Source organism: Triturus cristatus, chromosome 4_1 (genome assembly GCF_964204655.1).
Source record: "Triturus cristatus chromosome 4_1, aTriCri1.1, whole genome shotgun sequence".
Classification (NCBI taxonomy): domain Eukaryota; kingdom Metazoa; phylum Chordata; class Amphibia; order Caudata; family Salamandridae; genus Triturus; species Triturus cristatus.
Genome location: NC_140585.1, coordinates 1,123,257,223 through 1,123,277,928, shown reverse-complemented (window position 1 = coordinate 1,123,277,928; position 20,706 = coordinate 1,123,257,223). Strand labels below are relative to the sequence as shown.

Genomic DNA, 20,706 nt, shown 5'->3' with positions numbered 1-20,706 from the left:
CCCTTCTGCATTTCCCTGCTTGCCGCGTCTGTCCGGTTGCTTGCCCGCTGGCTAGTGGCCTTTGTGACGACGCATCCCGTAATCTTCAGCGCTGGTTTGGCTCCTCCAGACTGGCTCCTGCTCCTTTGAAAAAGAGAAGCACCCCAGACCTTCCTGGTCTGCACCAGAAGCAAGTCCTCCGTTCCTTGTGGGTTCCGCTTGCCAAGGCTTGGTGAGTCCTAGTCCAACTTCGCCGCCGCCGACAGCAAGAGCCTTCGTGGGACAGCTCGCCTCCTGGTCCTGGTCGTCCTCGACGTTCCCTGGTCCTTGTGGCTGCAGCGACAAGCTTCACCTTCACCTGCAATCTTCACGACATCGCCTGGTTCCTTCCTGGTTCCACGTGGTCACTGGCTAGTGACCTTGACTCTGTCCCTTCTGCTTGCAGGTCTCCTCTCTTCTTGATCCCAGCCTTGGGATCCACCGCACACTCTTCACTGACTGCCTGTCAGCAACTTTCCTTCAGGCATCCATAGAAGTCCACGACGAAACCCGACGCAAGTTCACACTTATGCACCCGCAGCCTGTGGGCTAGGTAACTTGGGTACTTCGGTGCTCACAAGGGTAGTGACTATCCTAGGGTCTAGTTTCCGAGTCTCGACTCTCTAGCTGCTTTAGAAGTGTCCTTAAACTGTTAATTTCTAACAACTACTATTTCTATCGACTTTTACGCATTACGCGTGAGTGTTTCCACTCTGCACCTGAATCCCATGGGCCTCCCACTTCCTAACTGTTGGTAGTGTAGTGTAGCCCCAGCGATTCCCTAGGCCTAGGCCTATCCTATTTCCGTGACAGTGGTCCTTATACCACTTACTTAGTATATGGTTTGCGTGGCCCCTAGGGCCTAACTGTATTACTTACCTGTGTGACTTAATGTATGCTTAAATAAGACTGTGTTGTACTTACCTCTAATCTCATAAAGAGTGCTGAGGGTTTGACTAGAATAAATACACTTTATTTTATATATATATCTGTTGTGGTGTCCTTTCATTTGGTATTCAAGGGATTATATATGGTATCACAGCTGGCTTCACATGCCATTCAGAGTTTAGCCTAAGACTGCTCTTGTCCATGCTACCACTAGGATAGCTGGTCTATAAGGTTGACTTTACAACCAATCACCATAAGGGTTGTTTGGACTGATATAAGGTGTACACTAGAATTAGTGACATCATACATCAGGCCAACTTCTCACAGTGATTGGTTGTAAAGTCAACCTTATAGACCAGCTATCCTAGTGTTAGCATGGACAAGAGCAGTCTTAGGCTAAACTCTGAATGGCATGTGAAGCCAGCTGTGATACCATATATAATCCCTTGAATACCAAATGAAAGGACACCACAACAGATATATATATATATAAAATAAAGTGTATTTATTCTAGTCAAACCCTCAGCCCTCTTTATGAGATTTGAGGTAAGTACAACACAGTCTTATTTAAGCATACATTAAGTCACACAGGTAAGTAATACAGTTAGGCCCTAGGGGCCACACAAACCATATACTAAAGTAGTGGTATAAGGACCACTGTCACGGAAATAGGATAGGCCTAGGCCTAGGGAATCGCTGGGGCTACACTACACTACCAACAGTTAGGAAGTGGGAGGCCCATGGGATTCAGGTGCAGAGTGGAAACACTCACGCGTAATGCGTTATCTTACAGGGAAAAACCAGGACGGGTTCCCAATGCAAGCGCCAAGATGCCCGTAGGGTGATAGTTGCGCTCTATAAGTACCCCAATCAATCAATCAATAGAAATAGTACAGTTTTGAAATAAGCAGTTTTAGGACAATTCTGGAGCAACTAGAAAGTCGAGACTCGGAAACTAGACCCTAGGATAGTCACTACCCTTGTGAGCACCGAAGTACCCAAGTTACCTAGCCCACGGGCTGCGGGTGCATAGGTGTGAACTTGCGTCGGGTTTCGTCGTGGACTTCTATGGATGCCTGAAGGAAAGTTGCTGACAGGCAGTCAGTGCAGAGTGTCCGATGGATCCCAAGGCCGGGATCAAGAAGGAAGGGTACCTGCAAGCAGAAGGGACAGAGTCAAGGTCACTAGCCAGTGACCACGTGGAACCAGGAAGGAACCAGGCGATGTCGTGAAGATTGCAGGTGAAGGGTGAAGCTTGTCGCTGCAGCCACGGGTACCAGGAGACGTGGAGGACGACCAGGACCAGGAGGCGAGCTGTCCCACGAAGGCTCTTGCTGTCGGCGGCGTCGAAGTCGAACTAGGACTCACCAAGCCTTGGCAAGCGGAACCCACGAAGAACGGAGGACTTGCTTCTGGTGCAGACCAGGAAGGTCTGGGGTGCTTCTCTTTTGCAAAGAAGCGGGAGCCAGTCTGGAGGAGCCTAACCAGCAGTGAAGATTCGAAGGTGTGTCGTCGCAAAGGCCGCTAGCCAACGGGCAAGCAACCGGACAGACGCGGCAAGCAGGAAAATGCAGAAGGGCCCCACGCAGGACTCGTGGAGTGTGGGGGGCTGATCTTCAGTGCAGATGGTGCTTGGGGTTGGGGCTTCTCAATCCCCGGTGCACAACTTCGAGGGTACCTCAGAAGCTGCGCTGGAAGATACTCGCCACTTTTCCCAGGTAGCTGGTCCCACGTCTCTCGTCGCCTCCACGGATCTCAGCTCGGCTGTGGATGTGGATCAGGGTCGGAGAAGTCTGGAAGTCAAGGCTCTGGTCGGGCTCTGCAGTCGGTCCCTCGTAGAACTTCAGCAAAGCAGAGGGTAGTCTCTTGATGGTGCCTGTTTGCACAGGGTAGCCACTCCTTGGCCACAAGGGAGATTCTTCAGTCTTCTTCTTTCGTCGAATGTCGAAGGTCCAGAGTTTCTGTTCAAGTTGCAGGTTCAGGATAATCTAATCTCCTGGGGCCCAGCTACCACTCTTATACTAATCTGGGGGGCTGGGTTGCCTGCTAGGTCACGCCTTATGGGTGGGACCTGGGAGGGGGGTGGTTACACCCCCTTCCCTTTGTTCAGTTTCGCGCCAGGACTGGGGCTGGTGTGCCCCAGCACCGGTTTGAACTGGACTATGCATGGGACACCTTGTGTGCCCCAGGCAGTGTCTCGTTTCATTCATCCCTCCCTGCCCCAATACACTAAGGCCTGTCTGGGGTGGTGCTCGCACCTCCCAAGGCAGGAAACCGATTGTCCAAGCCTCCCTTGCCGGGATCACTCCCAGCAGCAGGAGGTCAGACTTGTGTCGTGGCAGCAGCATCCATTTTGTGATGCTGGGGCTCTGGTTAGCTTTAACCGGGTAAGTAGGTTTCAACATGTCTTCTCCCTCTAGAAGGGAGGGATAATATCCTCGTCCCCAGAAATGGGATGGGGGTTGTAGGAGAGTAGGGTCTGCTTTCTATGTTCACCCCCACTTTTTGCTTTTGCTTTACTGGTTTACGACTTAGATGTGGCTGTGGGCCTGCTAATCAGACCCACAGCCCTGCTGTTCTCTCTCTAAATTAATACTATGTACTTTAGGTGCATAACCCATTTGGATAGGATCACCTTATTGGGCCCTGTACAGTGTACCCTAGGTACCCAGGGCATAGGTGTACCCTAGGCCTACCAGGGGCTGCAGCATGTATTGTGCCACCCCTGGCCTGGCCTTCCATTTTGACACAACTGGCTGATCACTCAGCTGGGGCAAGGTCGTGTAATCACCCCTTGCTTAGGTGTAGTATTCCTATACCTAACTTACATATAGACACATGTGTACCTATCAGTCACTCCTATGGCAGGCCTTGACAATCCTGGAGGCAGAGTGCTTGGTAACATGTGAGATGGTGCTCTAGCATGAGCTGAGCCTGTCTGCAGCTTTCGGAACCATGTCCTTATAGCTGTTCTATGATATAGCCTACCATATACTCTTAAAGTACCTTATAATCTTAGACGGTTATGGTAACTATGGTTTGGCTTTATCAAAACATGTCGTGTAAGGTGTCTAACACTCGGGAATAATACCCCCATGCCATTTCTGGACATGAGAATATTATTCCCCCCTTCTAGAGGGAAAGACATGTTAAAATCATACTTCAACTGTTAGCCTCTGACCAAAGCCTCAGCATCACAAAATGGATGCTGCTGCCACGACACAAGTCTGACCTCCTGCAGCTGGGAGTGATCCCAGCCAGGGAGGCCTGGACAATAGGTTTCCTGCTTGGGGAGGTGCTAGCACCTCCCCAGACAGCCTTTAGTGTATTGGGGCAGGGTGGGCTGAAAGGAATGAGACATGCCTGGGGCACACAAGGTGTTCCTTGCATAGTCCAGTTCAAACCGGCGCTGGGGCACTCCAGCCCCAGCTCTGGCGCGAAACTGGACAAAGGGAAGTGGGTGTAACCACCCCCTCCCAGGTCCCACCCATAAGGCGTGACCTAGCAGGTATCCCAGCCCCCCAGATTAGTATAAGAGTGGGAGTTGGGCCTCAAGACTTTAGATTATCCTGAACCTGCAAAACTGAACAGAAACTCTGGACCTTCGACATTCGACGAAAGAAGAAGACTGAAGAATCTCCCTTGTAGCCAAGGAGTGGCTACCCTGTGCAAACAGGCACCATCAAGAGACTACCCTTTGCTTTGTGAAACGTTCGACGAGGAACCGACTGCAGAGCCCGACCAGAGCCTTGATTTCCAGACTTCTCCGACCCTCATCCACATCTGCAGCAGAGCTGAGATCCGTGGAGGCGACGAGCGACGTGGGACCGGCTACCTGGGAAAAGTGGCTAGTAACTTACAGCGCAGCTTCTGAGGTACCCTCGAAGTTGTGCACCGGGGATTGAGAAGCCCCAACCCCAAGCACCAACTGCACCGAAGATCAGCCCCCCACACTCCACGAGTCCTGCGTGGGGCCCTTCAGCATTTTCCTGCTTGCCGCGTCTGTCCGGTTGCTTGCCCGCTGGCTAGTGGCCTCTGTGACGACGCTCCCTGAAATCTTCTGCGCTGGTTTGGCTCCTCCAGACTGGCTCCCGCTTCTCTGCAAAGAAGAAGCACCCCAGACCTTCCTGGTCTGCACCAGAAGCAAGTCCCTTGTTCTTCGTGGGTTCCGCTTGCCAAGGCTTGGTGAGCCCTAGTCCAACTTCGACGCCGCCGACAGCAAGAGCCTTCGTGGGACAGCTCGCCTCCTGGTCCTGGTCGTCCTCGACGCTTCCTGGTCCTCCTGGCTGCAGCGACAAGCTTCACCTTCACCTGCAACTCTTCACGACATCGCCTGGTTCCTTCCTGGTTCCACGTGGTCACTGGCTAGTGACCTTGACTCTGTCCCTTCTGCTTGCAGGTTTCTTCTCTTCTTGATCCCAGCCTTGGGATCCACCGGACACTCTTCACTGACTGCCTGTCAGCATCTTTCTTCAGGCATCCATAGGAGTCGACGACGAAAACGACGCATCTTGACCCCTATGCACCCGCAGCCTGTGGGCTAGGTAACTTGGGTACTCCGGTGCTCATCGGGATAGTGACTATCCTAGTGTCTAGTTTTCAAGTCTCAACTTCCTAGCTACTCCGGAAGTGTCCTAAATCTATCTATTTCTAAACTGTAACATTGCTATTGACTTTTACGCATTACGCGTGAGTGTTTCCACTCTGCACACGAATCCCGTGGGCCTCCCACTTCCTAACTAACGCTAGTGTAGTGTAGCCCCAGCGATTCCCTAGGCCTAGGCCTATTCTATTTCCGTGACAGTGGTTCTTATACCACTTATTTGGTATATGGTTTGCGTGGCCCCTAGGGCCTAACTGTATTACTTACCTGTGTGACTTACTGTATGCATTAATACGACTGTGTTGTACTTACCTCTAAACTCATAAAGAGTGCTGAGGGTTTGCTTAGAATAAATACACTTTATTTTATATATATATATCTGTTGTGGTGTCCTTTCATTTGGTATTCAAGGGATTATATATGGTATCACAGCTGGCTTCACATGCCATTCAGAGTTTAGCCTAAGACTGCTCTTGTCCATGCTACCACTAGGATAGCTGGTCTATAAGGTTGACTTTACAACCAATCACCATAAGGGTATTTGGACTGATATAAGGTGTACACTATAACTAGTGACATCATACATCAGGCCAACTTCTCACAGGGGTATTATTCCAAAGTGTTAGACACCTTACACAACATGTTTTGATAAAGCCAAACTATAGTTACCATAACCGTTTAAGATTATAAGGCACTTTAAGAGTATATGGTAGGCTATATCATAGAACAGCTATAAGGACATGGTTCCGAAAGCTGCAGACAGGCTCAGCTCATACTAGAGCACCATCTCACATGTTACCAAGCACTCTGCCTCCAGGATTGTTAAGGCCTGCCATAGGAGTGGCTGATAGGTACACATGTGTCTATATATAAGATAGGTATAGGAATACTACACCTAAGCAAGGAGTGATTACACGACCTTGCCCCAGCTGAGTGATCAGCCAGTTGTGTCATAATGGAAGGCCAGGCCAGGGGTGGCATAATACATGCTGCAGCCCCTGGTAGGCCTAGGATACACCTATGCCCTGGGTACCTAAGGTACACTGTACAGGGGCCAATAAGGTGATCCTATCCAAATGGGTTATGCACCTAAAGTACATAGTATCAATTTAGAGAGAGAACAGCAGGGCTGTGGGTCTGATAAGCAGGCCCACAGCCACATCTAAGTCGAAAACCAGTAAAGCAAAAGCAAAAAGTGGGGGTGAACATAGAAAGCAGACCCTACTCTCCTACAGTATGTTGTACGCCTTTCCGCCTATACCACTTTTGCCCAGAGTGCTGAAGAAGATCAGGCACGACCGGGCCCAAGTCATCTTGGTGGCTCCTGATTGGGCACGAAGGTACTGGTATCCCGAGCTACTCCGTATGTCCATCGATCCCCCGACTGCCTCTTCAAGAGGACCTTCTGTCGCAGCAGCAGGGGACGGTCCTCCACCCGAACCTATCCAGCCTCCACCTCCATGCGTGGAGATTGAGCGGCAACAGTTGATGCCATTTGACTTGCCTTCTGAAGTCTGTGATGTCATTCTGGCAGCCAGGCGTCCCTCCACAAAGACGGTATACGCCTGCCGATGGAACAAATTTGTGGCATGGTGCACAGCAAAGGCTGTGGATCCCCTTTCTACCCCTCTTTCTGAGGTTCTCCTCTTTCTTCTTTCTTTAGCCCAGCAGGGCTCTGCTCTGGGCACCTTGAAGGGTTATCTTGCTGCAATCTCTGCTTTCTTAAGGCTTCGTGATCAGCCTTCTCTGCTTTCTTAAGGCTTCGTGATCAGCCTTCTCTTTTCAAGTCCCCTGTTGTTTCACGTTTTCTCAAGGGCATTACTCATATGTTCCCTCCTGTTCCATTCGTAATGCCTCAGTGGGACTTGAACCTTGTTCTCACTTTTCTGTTGTGCGCTCCCTTTGAGCCCCTTCACAACTGTCCCATTCGTCTACGGACTCTGAAAACTGCCTTCCTGGTGGCTATCACCTCCGCTAGGCGGGTGAGTGAGCTCCAGGCTCTGTCAGCTAAGCCTCCCTTCATTTCGGTTCATCCGGATAAGGTTTTCCTCCGGACACGTCCTTCTTTTCTTCCTAAAATCGTGACTCCCTTTCACATCGGGCAATCTGTCACGCTGCCCACCTTCTTTCCGCCTCCGCATCCTTCAAAAGATGAAGAGAGGCTCCACCGTCTGGACCCAAAACGTGCGCTGTCCTTTTATTTGGACCGCACAAAACAATTCCGGGTGGACGACCAACTTTTTGTTGGATATGTAGGTGCTAAGAAGGGTAAAGCTGTGCACAAACGGACCATCTCGCGATGGGTTGTGTTGTGTATTAAACTCTGCTATTCCCTGGCGAAAAAGGTCCCCCCTGTTGGGCTGAGAGCCCATTCCACCCGGGCCACAGCGGCGACATCTGCCCTGGGACGGGGAGTCCCCTTGCAGGACATCTGTCAGGCGGCGACGTGGGCTTCACTGCACACGTTCGCCAAGCACTATTTCCTGGACAGCCAAGTCCGGAGAGATGGCCGTTCTGTTCTCCAGGACTTTCTGGTGTGATCTTGGTTCGCAGACCCACCTCCGGGGTTGGTATTGCTGGGGTATCTATTCTAAGGTGAGGAATCTAACTAACATGTTTCTTTCAGATGAACAAGTTACTTACCTTCGGTAACGATGTATCTGTAAGAAACATTAGTTAGTTAGATTCCTCACCGACCCACCCAGCCTCCCCTTTCTGCGAACCGACATCTATGGTTAAGGTTCTCCCTTTCAGGGCCCCTAGATTTTTTGGCACCAGTGTCGGTCTCTTGCATGGCTCAGCGTCCCTGGCGCGGAAAGCTATGTATAAGAACTGGCGTCAGCGCGCGAGGGCGGCGTCTAAGTACTCCGACGACGTCATTCTGGCGCACAACGCCGACGACGGACGCGGAGCCGCAGACGACGCCTACCGACGCGCAAGGGGTATTGCTACAAAAATCTTTCCGGATCCAGCCTGACGCCTGGGGATATTCTAAGGTGAGGAATCTAACTAACTAATGTTTCTTACAGATACATCGTTACCGAAGGTAAGTAACTTGTTCTTCACGATTAATGTTTCCATAACGTGTACCACTACAACAATTTCACCCCATATATTAGAGTTCTGTTGCTTTTTGTTTTGTAAACCTTCGTCTGGTCATTTTGTATGAATTATTTTTCATTGTTCCTGGTACAGGGTTTGTATCTCCAGACCTTGCAATGATGGTTTATTCATCTTATTTTAATGGGAAACTGTTCGGGAAGTCCTTCTTTCTGGACTTATTTGAGACAGGTCTTCTTCGAATATTTCCTTATGGATGTATAGAATGCGGTGACATGGCATTCGTTTTGATCCTTGGCCTTTTTGGTCTAACAGTTTTTCTTCCCTTTGGGGGTATTTTCTAATGCCTGACTGTTGGCCGATGTTCTTGATCAGGGTTTTTATCCTGTTTACCTTGAGGCTTGTTTCTTTTGTGCCTGCTGGGTTCTTTCTTCTTTATATGGTGTGTGGTCATTGCTACGGTTTTTGTTAACTGCCCAGGCCCTTTTTCTTCTGTTCCTATATTTGTTCGGTTAATGGTTATGACCGACTGGTTCTCTTTGAGAGCTTTTGTGGGAATAGTTTGCAGATCCTCCTCCGAGTGGGTATAGCTATGGTATTTAATTCAAAGTTAATGAATCTATGGCTAGATGTCTCCATCAGATGAACAAGTTACTTACCTTAGGTAATCTGCTAGAGCCACAGTCTACCCGCAGATTCCTTAATGCCCTACCGGTCCTCCCCATTCTGTGAATCACCTATAAGGAAAGGGTTATACCCTGTTTCAGTACTGATTTTACATACCAATGATCACTGTCTCGGATAATGTTGGGACTCAACAGACCACTACGTCTTGCCATATAGGTATTTTTTAGTTGTTGCGATACCATCCATTTCTGATTGTGAGTGGTCTAGTATTATCAGACCTTGTATTGGTACTGTCACTATCCCATGTAATGGTGTGATTCAACAAACAGTTGGGTATTGTTTTTATAGGTTTTGTTGGTTAATACTATGCGATTCATTGCCATTGGTGAATGGTCTGTAGAGTGTTCTGTGTTTTTCCTTGCATGCTAGTTATACATCAGGGCGCAGGGTTTCAAGTAGCCCTGTGCTTCGTTAATTCATTTGGGGTGTTCTTTAAAATCCATGTCTGAGATTAGCATACCATTTGATGTTTGTTCCTTATTTATGTTCAAAGAATCATTTTTGACACAAGTTTTCCACAACTAGTTTCTATACTGGCTCTGTGTTTTGGTGCGTAAGATTTCACAGAAGAAACTGGCGTCTGCGCGACTTATAGGACTCCACTGATGTCATGACCGGAGTCGATGTCATCATGGAGCCATCCCACGGCACGCAGAGGTACTGCTGAAAAATTCCAGGTACAGTCAGATGCCTGGAGAAAAGTCAAAGTTAAGGAATCTGCTGCTAGACTGTGTCTCTACCAGATAATACGTTACCGAAGGTAAGTAACTTGTTCTTCTGAATACGGACTAGACGTATACCCAACAAGGTAGCACTTACTAATTAACCAACACAAAGTACTGCAGTTGAGTAGACATTTAGAGCAAAACTGTGGACTCCTGTTGGATAAACAGATAGGTGAAGTTCCGTTCAGGCCCTGGTGTGTATTTCACAGATAATAAACCTCTTTAGGAAACACTCACAAATATAAACATGGCTGGTGCCCCCGTTGAAGCTCCACTTCTGTAAATGACAAATGATTCTAATTTCTTTGTCTTGGCGAAGGCAAAGCAAGTATGTTTTCTCTGCAGTTCCACATTAAAAAACAATCTGAAATCTTTGATGGATGAATGCATCGCTGATCTATCAGAGCTCAATCAGTAGTGCATGTGACCTATGGGTTCTTTCTTGTTGTCTCCTGGTGAAAGCAGAGTGCATGATTTTCTCTTTAAATTACTGCGATTAAACAAATGCACAAAATAATTTGAAAGTTACGCCACTTTGGCTCCGCACTGTCCTACATAGTAGTAGGCAAAGGTCTTCCCGCCTTGTCCCATGTTGATGGCCCGCTTACCACAAACCGGGGCGCAAAATAGTGAAGCCGGCACCCACCTGCACCCAGGATGGGTTCTGTAAGGAGACCTGGCAGGGCCACAGTACAGGGGCCATGGACCTTTGCTTGCGGATCCCAGGCCTGGCAATTTTGTGGGTGCACTGAGTGGGACCGGGAACCCACCTAAAAAAGAAAAATCACTGGCTCCCACCATCAGCACCTAGGGTGGGCCTTGAGCCTCCCCCATAACCCATAATGTTATGAAATTGCTGAGTGTCCCAGGCGGGACTAGCAAAAACAACAAGATGATGGACAAAGTACTAAAACCTTTCAACCACGGACCCCCAGTCAAGAGATCTGGGTTTAATCCATCATTCTTTTGTTCACTATGCCACCCCAGTTTGGACCCAGTCATATGCAAATCAGTCTTGACCTTACTCCTCGTGGGAACAGTTCAGCCCAAACAGCCAGGCCAGGTCCTTCGTGGACCGGAAACAAGCATTCTGGGACCCGTTTCGGAAACACACCCCTCATCAGCTAGGCTAGCTTCAATCCAGTGGCACAGTGAGCAAGGGACCCACATCTTGGCATACCCTTTGCCACTTAGAGCAAACATATCAAAAACAACAAGATGATGGACAGAGTACCGAAACTTCATGGGAACAGTCCAGCATGAACTGCCAGGCCAGGTCCTCCCTGGATGAATTTAGGCCTAAATCTCTCTACTGAGGTGAATGTTTTGACATTGTTCAACATTCTTTCCATTAATTGTTCTTTTTGTATTTATCTCCCCAAGTGTGACGGGTACGCCCAAACATGGGTCCCGTACTCTCCATGCCACTGGAGTCAAGCTAGCCTTGCTGATGAGGAGTGAAACGCTGAAAACCAGTCCCAGGATGCTTGTTTCCAGTCCAGGGAGGACCTGGCCTGGCAGTTCCGGCTGGACTGTTCCCATGGGAAGCAGGGTCAAGATTGATTTGCATATGGCTGGATTTAAACTGGAATGGCATAGAGAGCAATAATACAATGGATTGAGGCCCAGATCTCTGTACTGGGGTGAATGTTTGACGTTGTTCATTATCTTGTTGTAATGTAGCTGTCTCTAAAGTTGACAGTCTCAATATTCAGCTCACTGGTTTTAATCCTGTCACAGGGTAACTGAATAAAGCTTGTTGATAGCTAGTTCTGTAGGCAGTTTTAACCTCTTCTATGCCCATGACGAGATAGTCTCGTCATGGAGCGCGGTTGCGCTGTGCCCATGACGAGACTATCTCGTCATGGACCCCGCCCGCTAATACAATGCCCGGCACAGGAGGGGGAAAGGGCGGGGCACTGAAGGGGTTAACCCACTTTCACATTCACTTCAGAACTGCACATTATACAGTTTTTCATACACCACTCTCACATAGGGTTTTTAGGACAACCCATGTGCTCAAGTTGAAAAAACATCCCTGAGCTCCTCCCTCGTAGAGAGGGGGTTGTAGCTTGTGCTGAGACTAGGTTCTTGACACGAGGAGGCACCCCTATGATGAAGCATGACACCTTGTGTGAGAGGAATAATCGTCCTTAAAAAGGGATATCCCCCCCCCCCCCCCTTTTTGTAGCATGGTTAGTGTAGTCCACATACTTTCCAGACGCATATCTTGGACCAGTGGGCTCTTTGTGTGTTAATTATTACGAGTGAGGAGTGTGCCCAAGCAGGTCCTTAAATCTCCTCTTGGCCCCCTTTGTGTGTGACATTGTCATTTACAATGCCAATAGCTCAAACGCTTGCAAATGCGAGACCTATTCAAACAAGCGGCCGCCATTGTCGTAGGCTGCTCGAAAAGTGAAAGTGTGTATGGCGCACTGAATGTTGCAGGAAAGCATGTTGTGCTTGCAGTACGAGAAACACATTAAAGAAAATAGTGCTTACAGACTGAAAAAGACGTACCGTGTAACAACTGAAGTAAAAGGGCCAGTCCTCATGGGAGGTTACAAATGAAGACAAGGCGGTACTAAGGAGGAACTAACAAGCCTATTAACGAATCAGAAGCCAGCATTTACGAAGTACAATGATGCAAGTCAATGACAAATATGGGCGGAGAGTTGGCAGGGCTACAAGTCCATACTTCTATACAGCATGGCTCGCAGAGCAGGGCATGCGCTGCCTAGGCTCGACCTAAAAATGAAAAAATAATGAAGTAATACTATCACAAAATGTGCTACATAATTTAATTTACTGAGCCCTGCCGCATAATTTGAGTGGCACTGCCTATAGAACGTGCTATGTAGAGCTTGAGGCAGGGGCGCGCGCGCTCAACAGAGGCCCAGGAGATGCACCTGTTTCTGTCCCAGCATTGCCACCCACTGCATCCGACGAGTTCAGCAGCGTCTTGAGGTCGGTAGCCACTGGCAGTGCAACAGGGGAAGTGGCAGGGATAGGAAAGTCTTGTTCAACCTGGGGCTGAGACCAAGTCCTCCAGTTCAAAAGACTCCTCTGAGGTTTCGAGGAGGGGTGTACTTCCAGGCTGTGACGTCCACAGGGAGCTGTATGCTACTAGTAAGCAAGACCCTCAAATGTCCTTGAAGCGTATAAACCTAACAGGAAATTAAAACTCCGTCTGCGATAAGCGATTATGTTGATTACACAAACTATGCACCATTAGTTGGGTACGGCAGCTCGGCGTGCTTTGTGCCTGCTGCTTAGACTGTGCAGCGTCAGGCTAGGGCAGTACAGGCTTCCAGTTGTATTAGTTCCTCTATCGGTGCAGCTCTCAAGTGACCAGGAGTCCAGTCCTGGGCTTTTCTGTTACTAATCATTACTATCGGGTGTGTGAGCCTGAGGCCCAGTTATTCAATATTATCAATAGAGACTACAACTCCCTGAGTACACCAGGTCGTCAAATGACAGCCCGATATAGGAAACGATCTCGTTTCGTTTCATGAACCAATAATTTAGTAGTATTCGTGGCTCAAATGTGCACTGTGAACCACAATTATACAGGGGTACGACAGCTTGGCGTGTTTTGTGCCTGCTGCATTGACTGTGCAGCGCCAGGACACGGCAGAACACTGCTTCCAGCTGTATTAGTTCCGCTATCGGTGCAGCTCACAAGTGACCAGGACAACAGGCGTCCAGTCCTGGGCTTTTCCGTTGGTAATCATTACTATCAGGTGTGTGAGCCCGAGGCCCAGTTATTCAGTATTAAAACAAAGACTACAACACCAGGCCGTCAAATGACAGACCGAGATAGGAATTGCGATATCCCGAGGAGTGGAGGCTATCTCGTTTCGTTTCATGAACCATTAATTTAGTGGTATTCGTGGCTCAAACATGCACTGTGAACCACAATTAGACAGCACGTGTCTTTTAAACGTCAGTTCAGCCGGAATCTTGGCGACATGGAGCTATGGGGTGACCCGTTTGATGCAAGCAGGCAGGCCTTCATTATTGTGCAGGAGCTGATGTCATGCCGGGTCTGAGAGTCCATGCTTGATGGCAAAAACGAAACTACAAGCCCCAGAAGGCTGTTGGCGAAAACTGGCAGATGTCCTATGAAATGGGGTCACTCGCAGGGACACGGCTACCATTGGTGTAGTGACACCGGGGCCAATAGAGGCCCGAACATCCCACTTAAACCAGAGTATTGCAGTATCTCATAGCTCAAAAAGTGGTTTGGGGGGGGGGGGGGGTGGAATCTCCTTCCTCGCACTAAGGCCCATGATAGGGGCAACGTCACTGGCCTCTTGGCAGCCAAGCTGAGAAGGTTTGCACCCTGCAAGTCACTGGTACCTTGGGCCCTACTGAGCTGCAGATTTTTGGGAGCAAAAAAAAAACGAGTTTGGTTAATAACACCTATGATTTACGGAGTTTTGAAGTTTCAAGGGTGCATTAAGCGTTACAATAATGTATATTCTTGCCACGGTGGTCACTTTTTCGAAGGCCTTTCCGCAGCTCCCATTCATTCTCAGTGAAAGAAAGGCGTTCTAAAATTCCACAATGTTAGCATCTAAATAAAAAAGCACGAAAGTTTCGACAATGTAGGAGACCGGCAGTAAGATAAAGATTCGGAAAATAGAGTGGCGTTTTCTTAGTCTCTCCTTTGCCTAGCACGAGTGTTCTCGATGCATTGGTGCATCGTGACTGTTTGTTAGACGATGCTTGGATGCAATTATGAGTTGTTGACTGCTTTTTACAGGGCGAAGATAAGGGGCTTCCGCCTTGCTCGTGTCATTTTCCTCTCCACCCGACAACCACACGTGGAAAGATTATATTAACATGTTATTAGGCCTACTTCGAAATATGTGGATAAAAGGGTGGGGAAATTGTGTTACAGTTTTTATAAAAAACACACACAAACTAAAATGAACCAGTCCTTGTGTAATGTAATAATGTAACTGGTGCTCATATAAAGCGGTCCAAAATTTCCGGTATGAGTTCGCGCTATATACAAAAAAAAAGCATTTGCAATACAATAGGTCTCGCATATTGCTTTGCAAATGTTGTTTTGTTTACTAGCACCCATGCGGCGCCTTCACATTTATGGATGCGCGTCCTCTTCTTTAGACAAGCTGCGTCCAAAGAAAGGGGCATGGCCACTATTAAAGTGAAACCGTTGCATGCGTCGCTTTGATTAAAGAAAGCATCTGATTGTCAAGTTGACAAACAGATTTTTTTTGTAAAAGCGCTCATGCTGCACTTTAACTTTAATAGCGTCCGCGCACCCTTCTTTAGACATGGCTTGTCTACAGAAAGGGGCATGGCCTTCATAAATGTGAAAGCGCCGCATAGGCGCTTGTAAACAAAAAAAATAAGTAAATGCGGCCGCTATACTTAAAGCGGACCGCCATTAGTACGTTAAATAAATAAATGCGGCCTCTGTAGTTAAAGTAGACCACGATTAATAAGTAAAACTCACATCCATTATAAAGCAGACCGTGTAAGGAGCCAAGTAAAAGGTCCAGTCCTTATGGGCGTTAACAAATGGAGACAAGGCGGTACCAAGGAGGGACTAGCAAGCCTCATAATCAATCGGAAGCCAGCGTTTATAAAGGACAATGACAAAAGCCAATTAAAAAATATGGGCGGAGAGTGGACGGGGCTTCCACTACATACTCTATTTCAGCATGTTTGGTAGAGCAAGCAGTGCATGCGTGCTGCCACTAGCCTCGAGCTAAAAAACTGTGTGATCTGATTTGCCAAGAGGGCTTTTTCCTCTGTCGGTCGTCAGTCCCAAGACTGGGTCCCGCAAGTCAAAGCGATCTGATTGGCTGTCTGCAACATGAAGATAATTATTGTTTCCACCATTACAGGACACTGTGTCTTGAATTATTTTTTTTAAATATATAAAAGGACGGAGCAGAGACACCCTGACACTTATGGTGGGGAACCCAGAGGAACAACCCCACTCCCCAACCCCACACTGCCTCCCAATTCCAGGCAGCAGAAACATATTTTGTTTTCTGCCGCTGGGCTTGCGGTACTACTCCCTGGTGACCTAGCACAGACCCAGCGCCCTTCATCATGGATCACAGGTTTTATTTTTTTTTAAATAATATTGAAAAATATTATAAAAATACTTTTTAAGAGCTTCTTGGGGTGAGACGAGCTTCGGACAATCCAGAAGGATCATCTAGGACAGTCTGCCAAGTTGTGTCTTTCACTTAATATATGGCTCTTGTGAGATCAGTGGGAAACCAGGATGAGGACTGCCTTGCCTACGGAAGGCAATAAACTGGAAAAAATGTAATACAATGAACAGAATACATGCGTACCATATAGGAAGCTCCTATTTTTAACAAGATCTTGCTGATAATCTAGAAATTGGCAAGGACTAAGGAAGAGGTGAGTTGATTTCAGCACATATTGCATCCAAGATCAACATCAATCGTGTTTCCACTTTTCATTTTGAGTGAACGTATTGCCTTCATTTTACTTACCATCATATTTATATCTGCAATTGCACTTTTTCACACATCCAGCACTTAAAGTGGGCTTTTAAAATTATAGCATGGATTTTTTTTTATGAGTTCATCCATTCGAGGAAGGTGTTCCAGTAGCCCACTAAAATAAAGTATTTCTGATAGTCTCCATCAAGATCTGATAGCTGCCCAAAGTGCATTATCTCTAGGTAAGTAATGAGAGATACTTTGGTCACAGCTTGTTCATTCCTCCCACTGATGCTGGCAAGTTGGTACAAACCTGTAAGAATCTACTGGGTTGTTGTTACACTGAAACTTGAATACGCTTATCAGGGGAATTGTCATCAGTGTGCCAGGCTGGTACATTATGCAGCTCCATAATATCTCACATTCAAGGTGAATTTTGGGACCAAGCTGAGGTGCCACTTTTCTGCCCAGGGAAACTATTTCAACTTTCCAGATCCAGTGTGAAGGCTGGAGGAGATTTAAGAGGTGCGTAACCTGCAGGTAGATAGGGTATTAACAATAAAATGGTTTCTAAAAGCAAGCAATGTGTTTACTAGGCTTCGAGGCAAAATCTGCAGTTTACAGAAACAACTGACAAAATACATTTGAAAAAATTGTACTGTTTTTAGTGTGGAAGGGAAGGTGGCAAGTGAGGCTTTTATACACTTGATAACATCCAGGATTTAGAAATTCAAACTAGAATATATTTTTAAACCAAAGCAGAAAGAACATTTGTAAATGTTTGCACCATTTCAGAAGATACAGTAAAAAGTAACACCGAAGAATACCTCGCTGGGTGCCCTAATAGTACGCGGTGGAAAAGCTGGGAAAACACTAGTAAATCATTGCATTTTTTAAGTCTGCTTTTCTTTTCTTTTCAGCAAATACAAAGTGGATTGTGCATGCCTGAGAGAAAATCCTGATTGCCCTGTTCTGAAACATAGTTCAGAAACAATGGAAAATATTAATAGTGGCTATGAGACCAGGAGAAAAAAGAGTAAAAAAGAAAAAGACTTGGCAAAGGAAATTGAAATGCAAAATCAAAACATTATTCTGGATCCTGAAGGAGCTGCTAACAAAATGAAAATTTTGGACAATAAGCAGAGGAAGCTCTCACCACTGAGGCTATCCATATCCAATAACCAGGTAAATGTCCATGCCACAATATTCTATGTTTATAATTATTTACTGACCACCTTTTTGAGAAATACCTGCATTTTGCAACTGATTACTGTGTTCTCCAGTATTTTAAACGATTTTTTAAGGAACATGATTGTGGAACATAAGTTGTGAAAATACTAGCATTGAAACCATAGTGCCTCTTCAAATCACTAATAAGGTAGTAGTGTTTAAATAAAGTATTCATGAGCAACTGTCATAGTAAAGCATTTTAGTTTCTCCAGGTTCAGACCATAACTGAATTAAATCAATTTAGATGGTGTAACTAAGAGCAGGAATATTTGAATGTGAAACTGAGAAACCACTTTTATATTTTCTTTCCACCTGAAAAGACTGGTAAAAATGATTGGATGTAGCTAGACAAAGATAAGGGGCACATAATAGAAACTGAGAAACCACTTTTATATTTTCTTTCCAGCTGAAAAGATGGGTACAAATAATTGGATGTAGCTAGACAAAGACAAGGGGCACATAATAGAAAGTAAATTTACAAAGAAGTGTAGCTGAATTATTTTTCAAAGCGGTGGTTAGAATGGACAAATACTATGGAGACTGGTAATACATGAGATAGATCTAAAAGAAAGAGTAGATGCCCTATACTGTTAGCAGCATGAACACAGACTTCTGGAGCACCAGGAAGCCAACTTTCTGAAACCCCATAGATGAAATTGAGCTCCTCAATACATCAGAGTAACAAGATCTGGCTGGGACGGACCACTAATCTGAGTAACAAGCATCTTTATTTTGACAACATTCATAGAAAAACTGAATGCTGATAGTTGCTTTAATAGAGCTGCATAAAAGGTTGAATTTGGTAAGCCTGAAAAGGCTGTAAGAGGCCATACCTTATCATAAAAGTCAATATTCTACTTGCAATGGAGTAGGAATATTTCGGGGAGGGTTAGCATATAGATATAACTGAGATCTAGCGACAGCGAGCCTTTTAATAAGGCAGCATAGAGCTACAGCTTACAAAGTACCAGAAGTGAAGGACACACAGCTATAATAACGAGGCTAACAGCACCACTTGAGGAATGGTTCTGGGTGAGGACAAAAGTGCATTGCTAACAATGTAAAATAGCTTGGAAAATGCAACATTTTACACAAGCCATTAAAAATGGCCCAAGATGCATGAGAATCAGTGACGACAAGTCCAAGTATCCTCATTAACTACAAAAACTAGGATATTAGTTTGCTGAACTATTTTAAGTAATAGAGGGGGGACCAATATTGACTTAAGAACTGCTGCTGAAAATCTGAGAATAAAAATGTTTTTGTCTTCAGTGAAGTTCAAAGTGATAATTGATGGAAATGGTAAACTGTTTGAAATACAAAAATAAGTTTGCATCTGGGGGGATAAATAGAGAATTACCTGGAGAATAGCAATGAGAACTTCCTGAAAATCCTGCACAGCTTATATCGCTAACTCCGGGCATCTAATCTGATGCAGATCAAGAATGGCTAGGGTAAAGATAGCATCAGTGTTTTGACCCTAACGTGAGGTTTGTAAGTTTTATATTGATAAAATGAAAGTCATTTGCAGTCTGTTGGTAAACTATGCATCTGTTTTTACTGTGTGTCAACCTCCGAGCAGTCCATTTGCAGGTGAATTGTCTCTTCCATAGTACTCTGTTCTCCAGTATTGAATCTTTCATATACTCGCATGCTTGTATCTTCCCCATCATCATGGTGGGAGTCCTACAGTAGTAATAACAAGCAGTGCTATACATAAGCATTGAAAGCCATGGAGAGGACAAGTGACTTTGGCAACCAATTCACATTGTTTTATTAGAACCAATCTCCAACCAATCAAAGCCCAGACCCTGAAGCACTCTTCACCTGTAGGACCAACATACCTCAGATTTCTAACCGCATGTCGTGTGTGAGGGCGTCTCCCTGAGCTCTGCTCAGTTACTGTGCTTCAGTCACCTTTTGACCCCTTCCTTCTTTCAGAAGTGAGACATTTGACCCTTCAAACAACTAACTCTGAGGTACATTTGTTGATTGTTTCACTAATAACAGCATGTCAGAAGGATCTAAAAAGAGGCTTATCTGAAAGAAACACGTAGTGATAGATTTCTTACCTTAGAATTACCCCAGGCGTCAGTCTGGATCCGGAAAGTTTTCGTCAGCAGTACCCCTGCGCGTCTGTAGCTGTCGTTGTGCGGCTCCGCGTGCGGCGTTGGCGTCACTGGAGCTACTTATACGCGCCCACGCGTGCTGATGTCAGTTATTTCTTTTTCCGCGCCAGCAAGCACAGATCCAGGAAAAGCAAGTACCCCCAGTCACTTTTTGACTGAGTTTTTTCCAGGCCTTGTGTCTCAATTCCTTCAAGTCGATCGACTCCTGGTGTCGTAGGGATGCCTGGCTTTAACAACTGTGGGGACTGTCACCGCAGGATGTCGGTGACGGATCCGTACCGCGTGTGTCTCTACTGCCTGGAACGCAACCACGACTCCAAGTCGTACCCTGACTGCCGGGCCATGGCGCCGAAGACTTTGCGGGAGCGGTCCCGAAAGTCCGGCAGTCGGCTCCGCACCGCTCAAGGTCCCGGTCCTGTGGGAGGTCGAGGGACCGGTCGCGGAGCCGTCACCATCGTTCCTCTGGATCTAAGTCTTCGCATTCGGGGTCAGGTAAGCCGAAGCATTCCAAAAAGAAGTAGAAGAAGCGTTGTCGCTCCTTGACTTCCCCTTGCCCGTCGCGGCTGAGGGTGCGATTGGTGCCACCCCCGCAACGCCGGCAGAGCCAGCGACGATGCCGCCGGACCTACCCACCTTTTCCGGGTCCGTCGGCGACGCCTGCTCAGGTGCAAGAGTTTCTTGCTGCCATGGCCCAACTCTTTGGGCCGTCTGGCCCCGCCGGTGCGCCTCCGGGCCCCACGGACCCAACTGGGGGTCCTGTCCTTCCATCGCTGGCGGTTCCGGCCCTGGCGTTGCTGGCAGCTCTGGCACTGGCGCCGCAGGACCCCCCGTGATCCGGGATCGGACCCCCCGGGATCCGGGATCGGACCCCCCGGGATCCGGGATCGGACCCCCCGGGATCCGGGATC

At 47.1% G+C, this 20,706-nt stretch overlaps 1 protein-coding gene across 4 annotated transcripts in view; it reads left to right on the top strand.

The window, feature by feature from the left end:
- The window catches only part of KMT2E (lysine methyltransferase 2E (inactive)), a 2,077,373-nt gene that overhangs the window by 1,080,429 nt on the left and 976,238 nt on the right, over window positions 1–20,706 (top strand). For all 4 annotated transcript variants that reach the window (XM_085654164.1, XM_085654162.1, XM_085654163.1 and 1 more), the window contains exon 14: window positions 17,360–17,624. In XM_085654164.1, coding sequence (XP_085510290.1) covers window positions 17,360–17,624 — 265 coding nt within the window. The remainder of the gene's footprint in view (window positions 1–17,359; window positions 17,625–20,706) is intronic.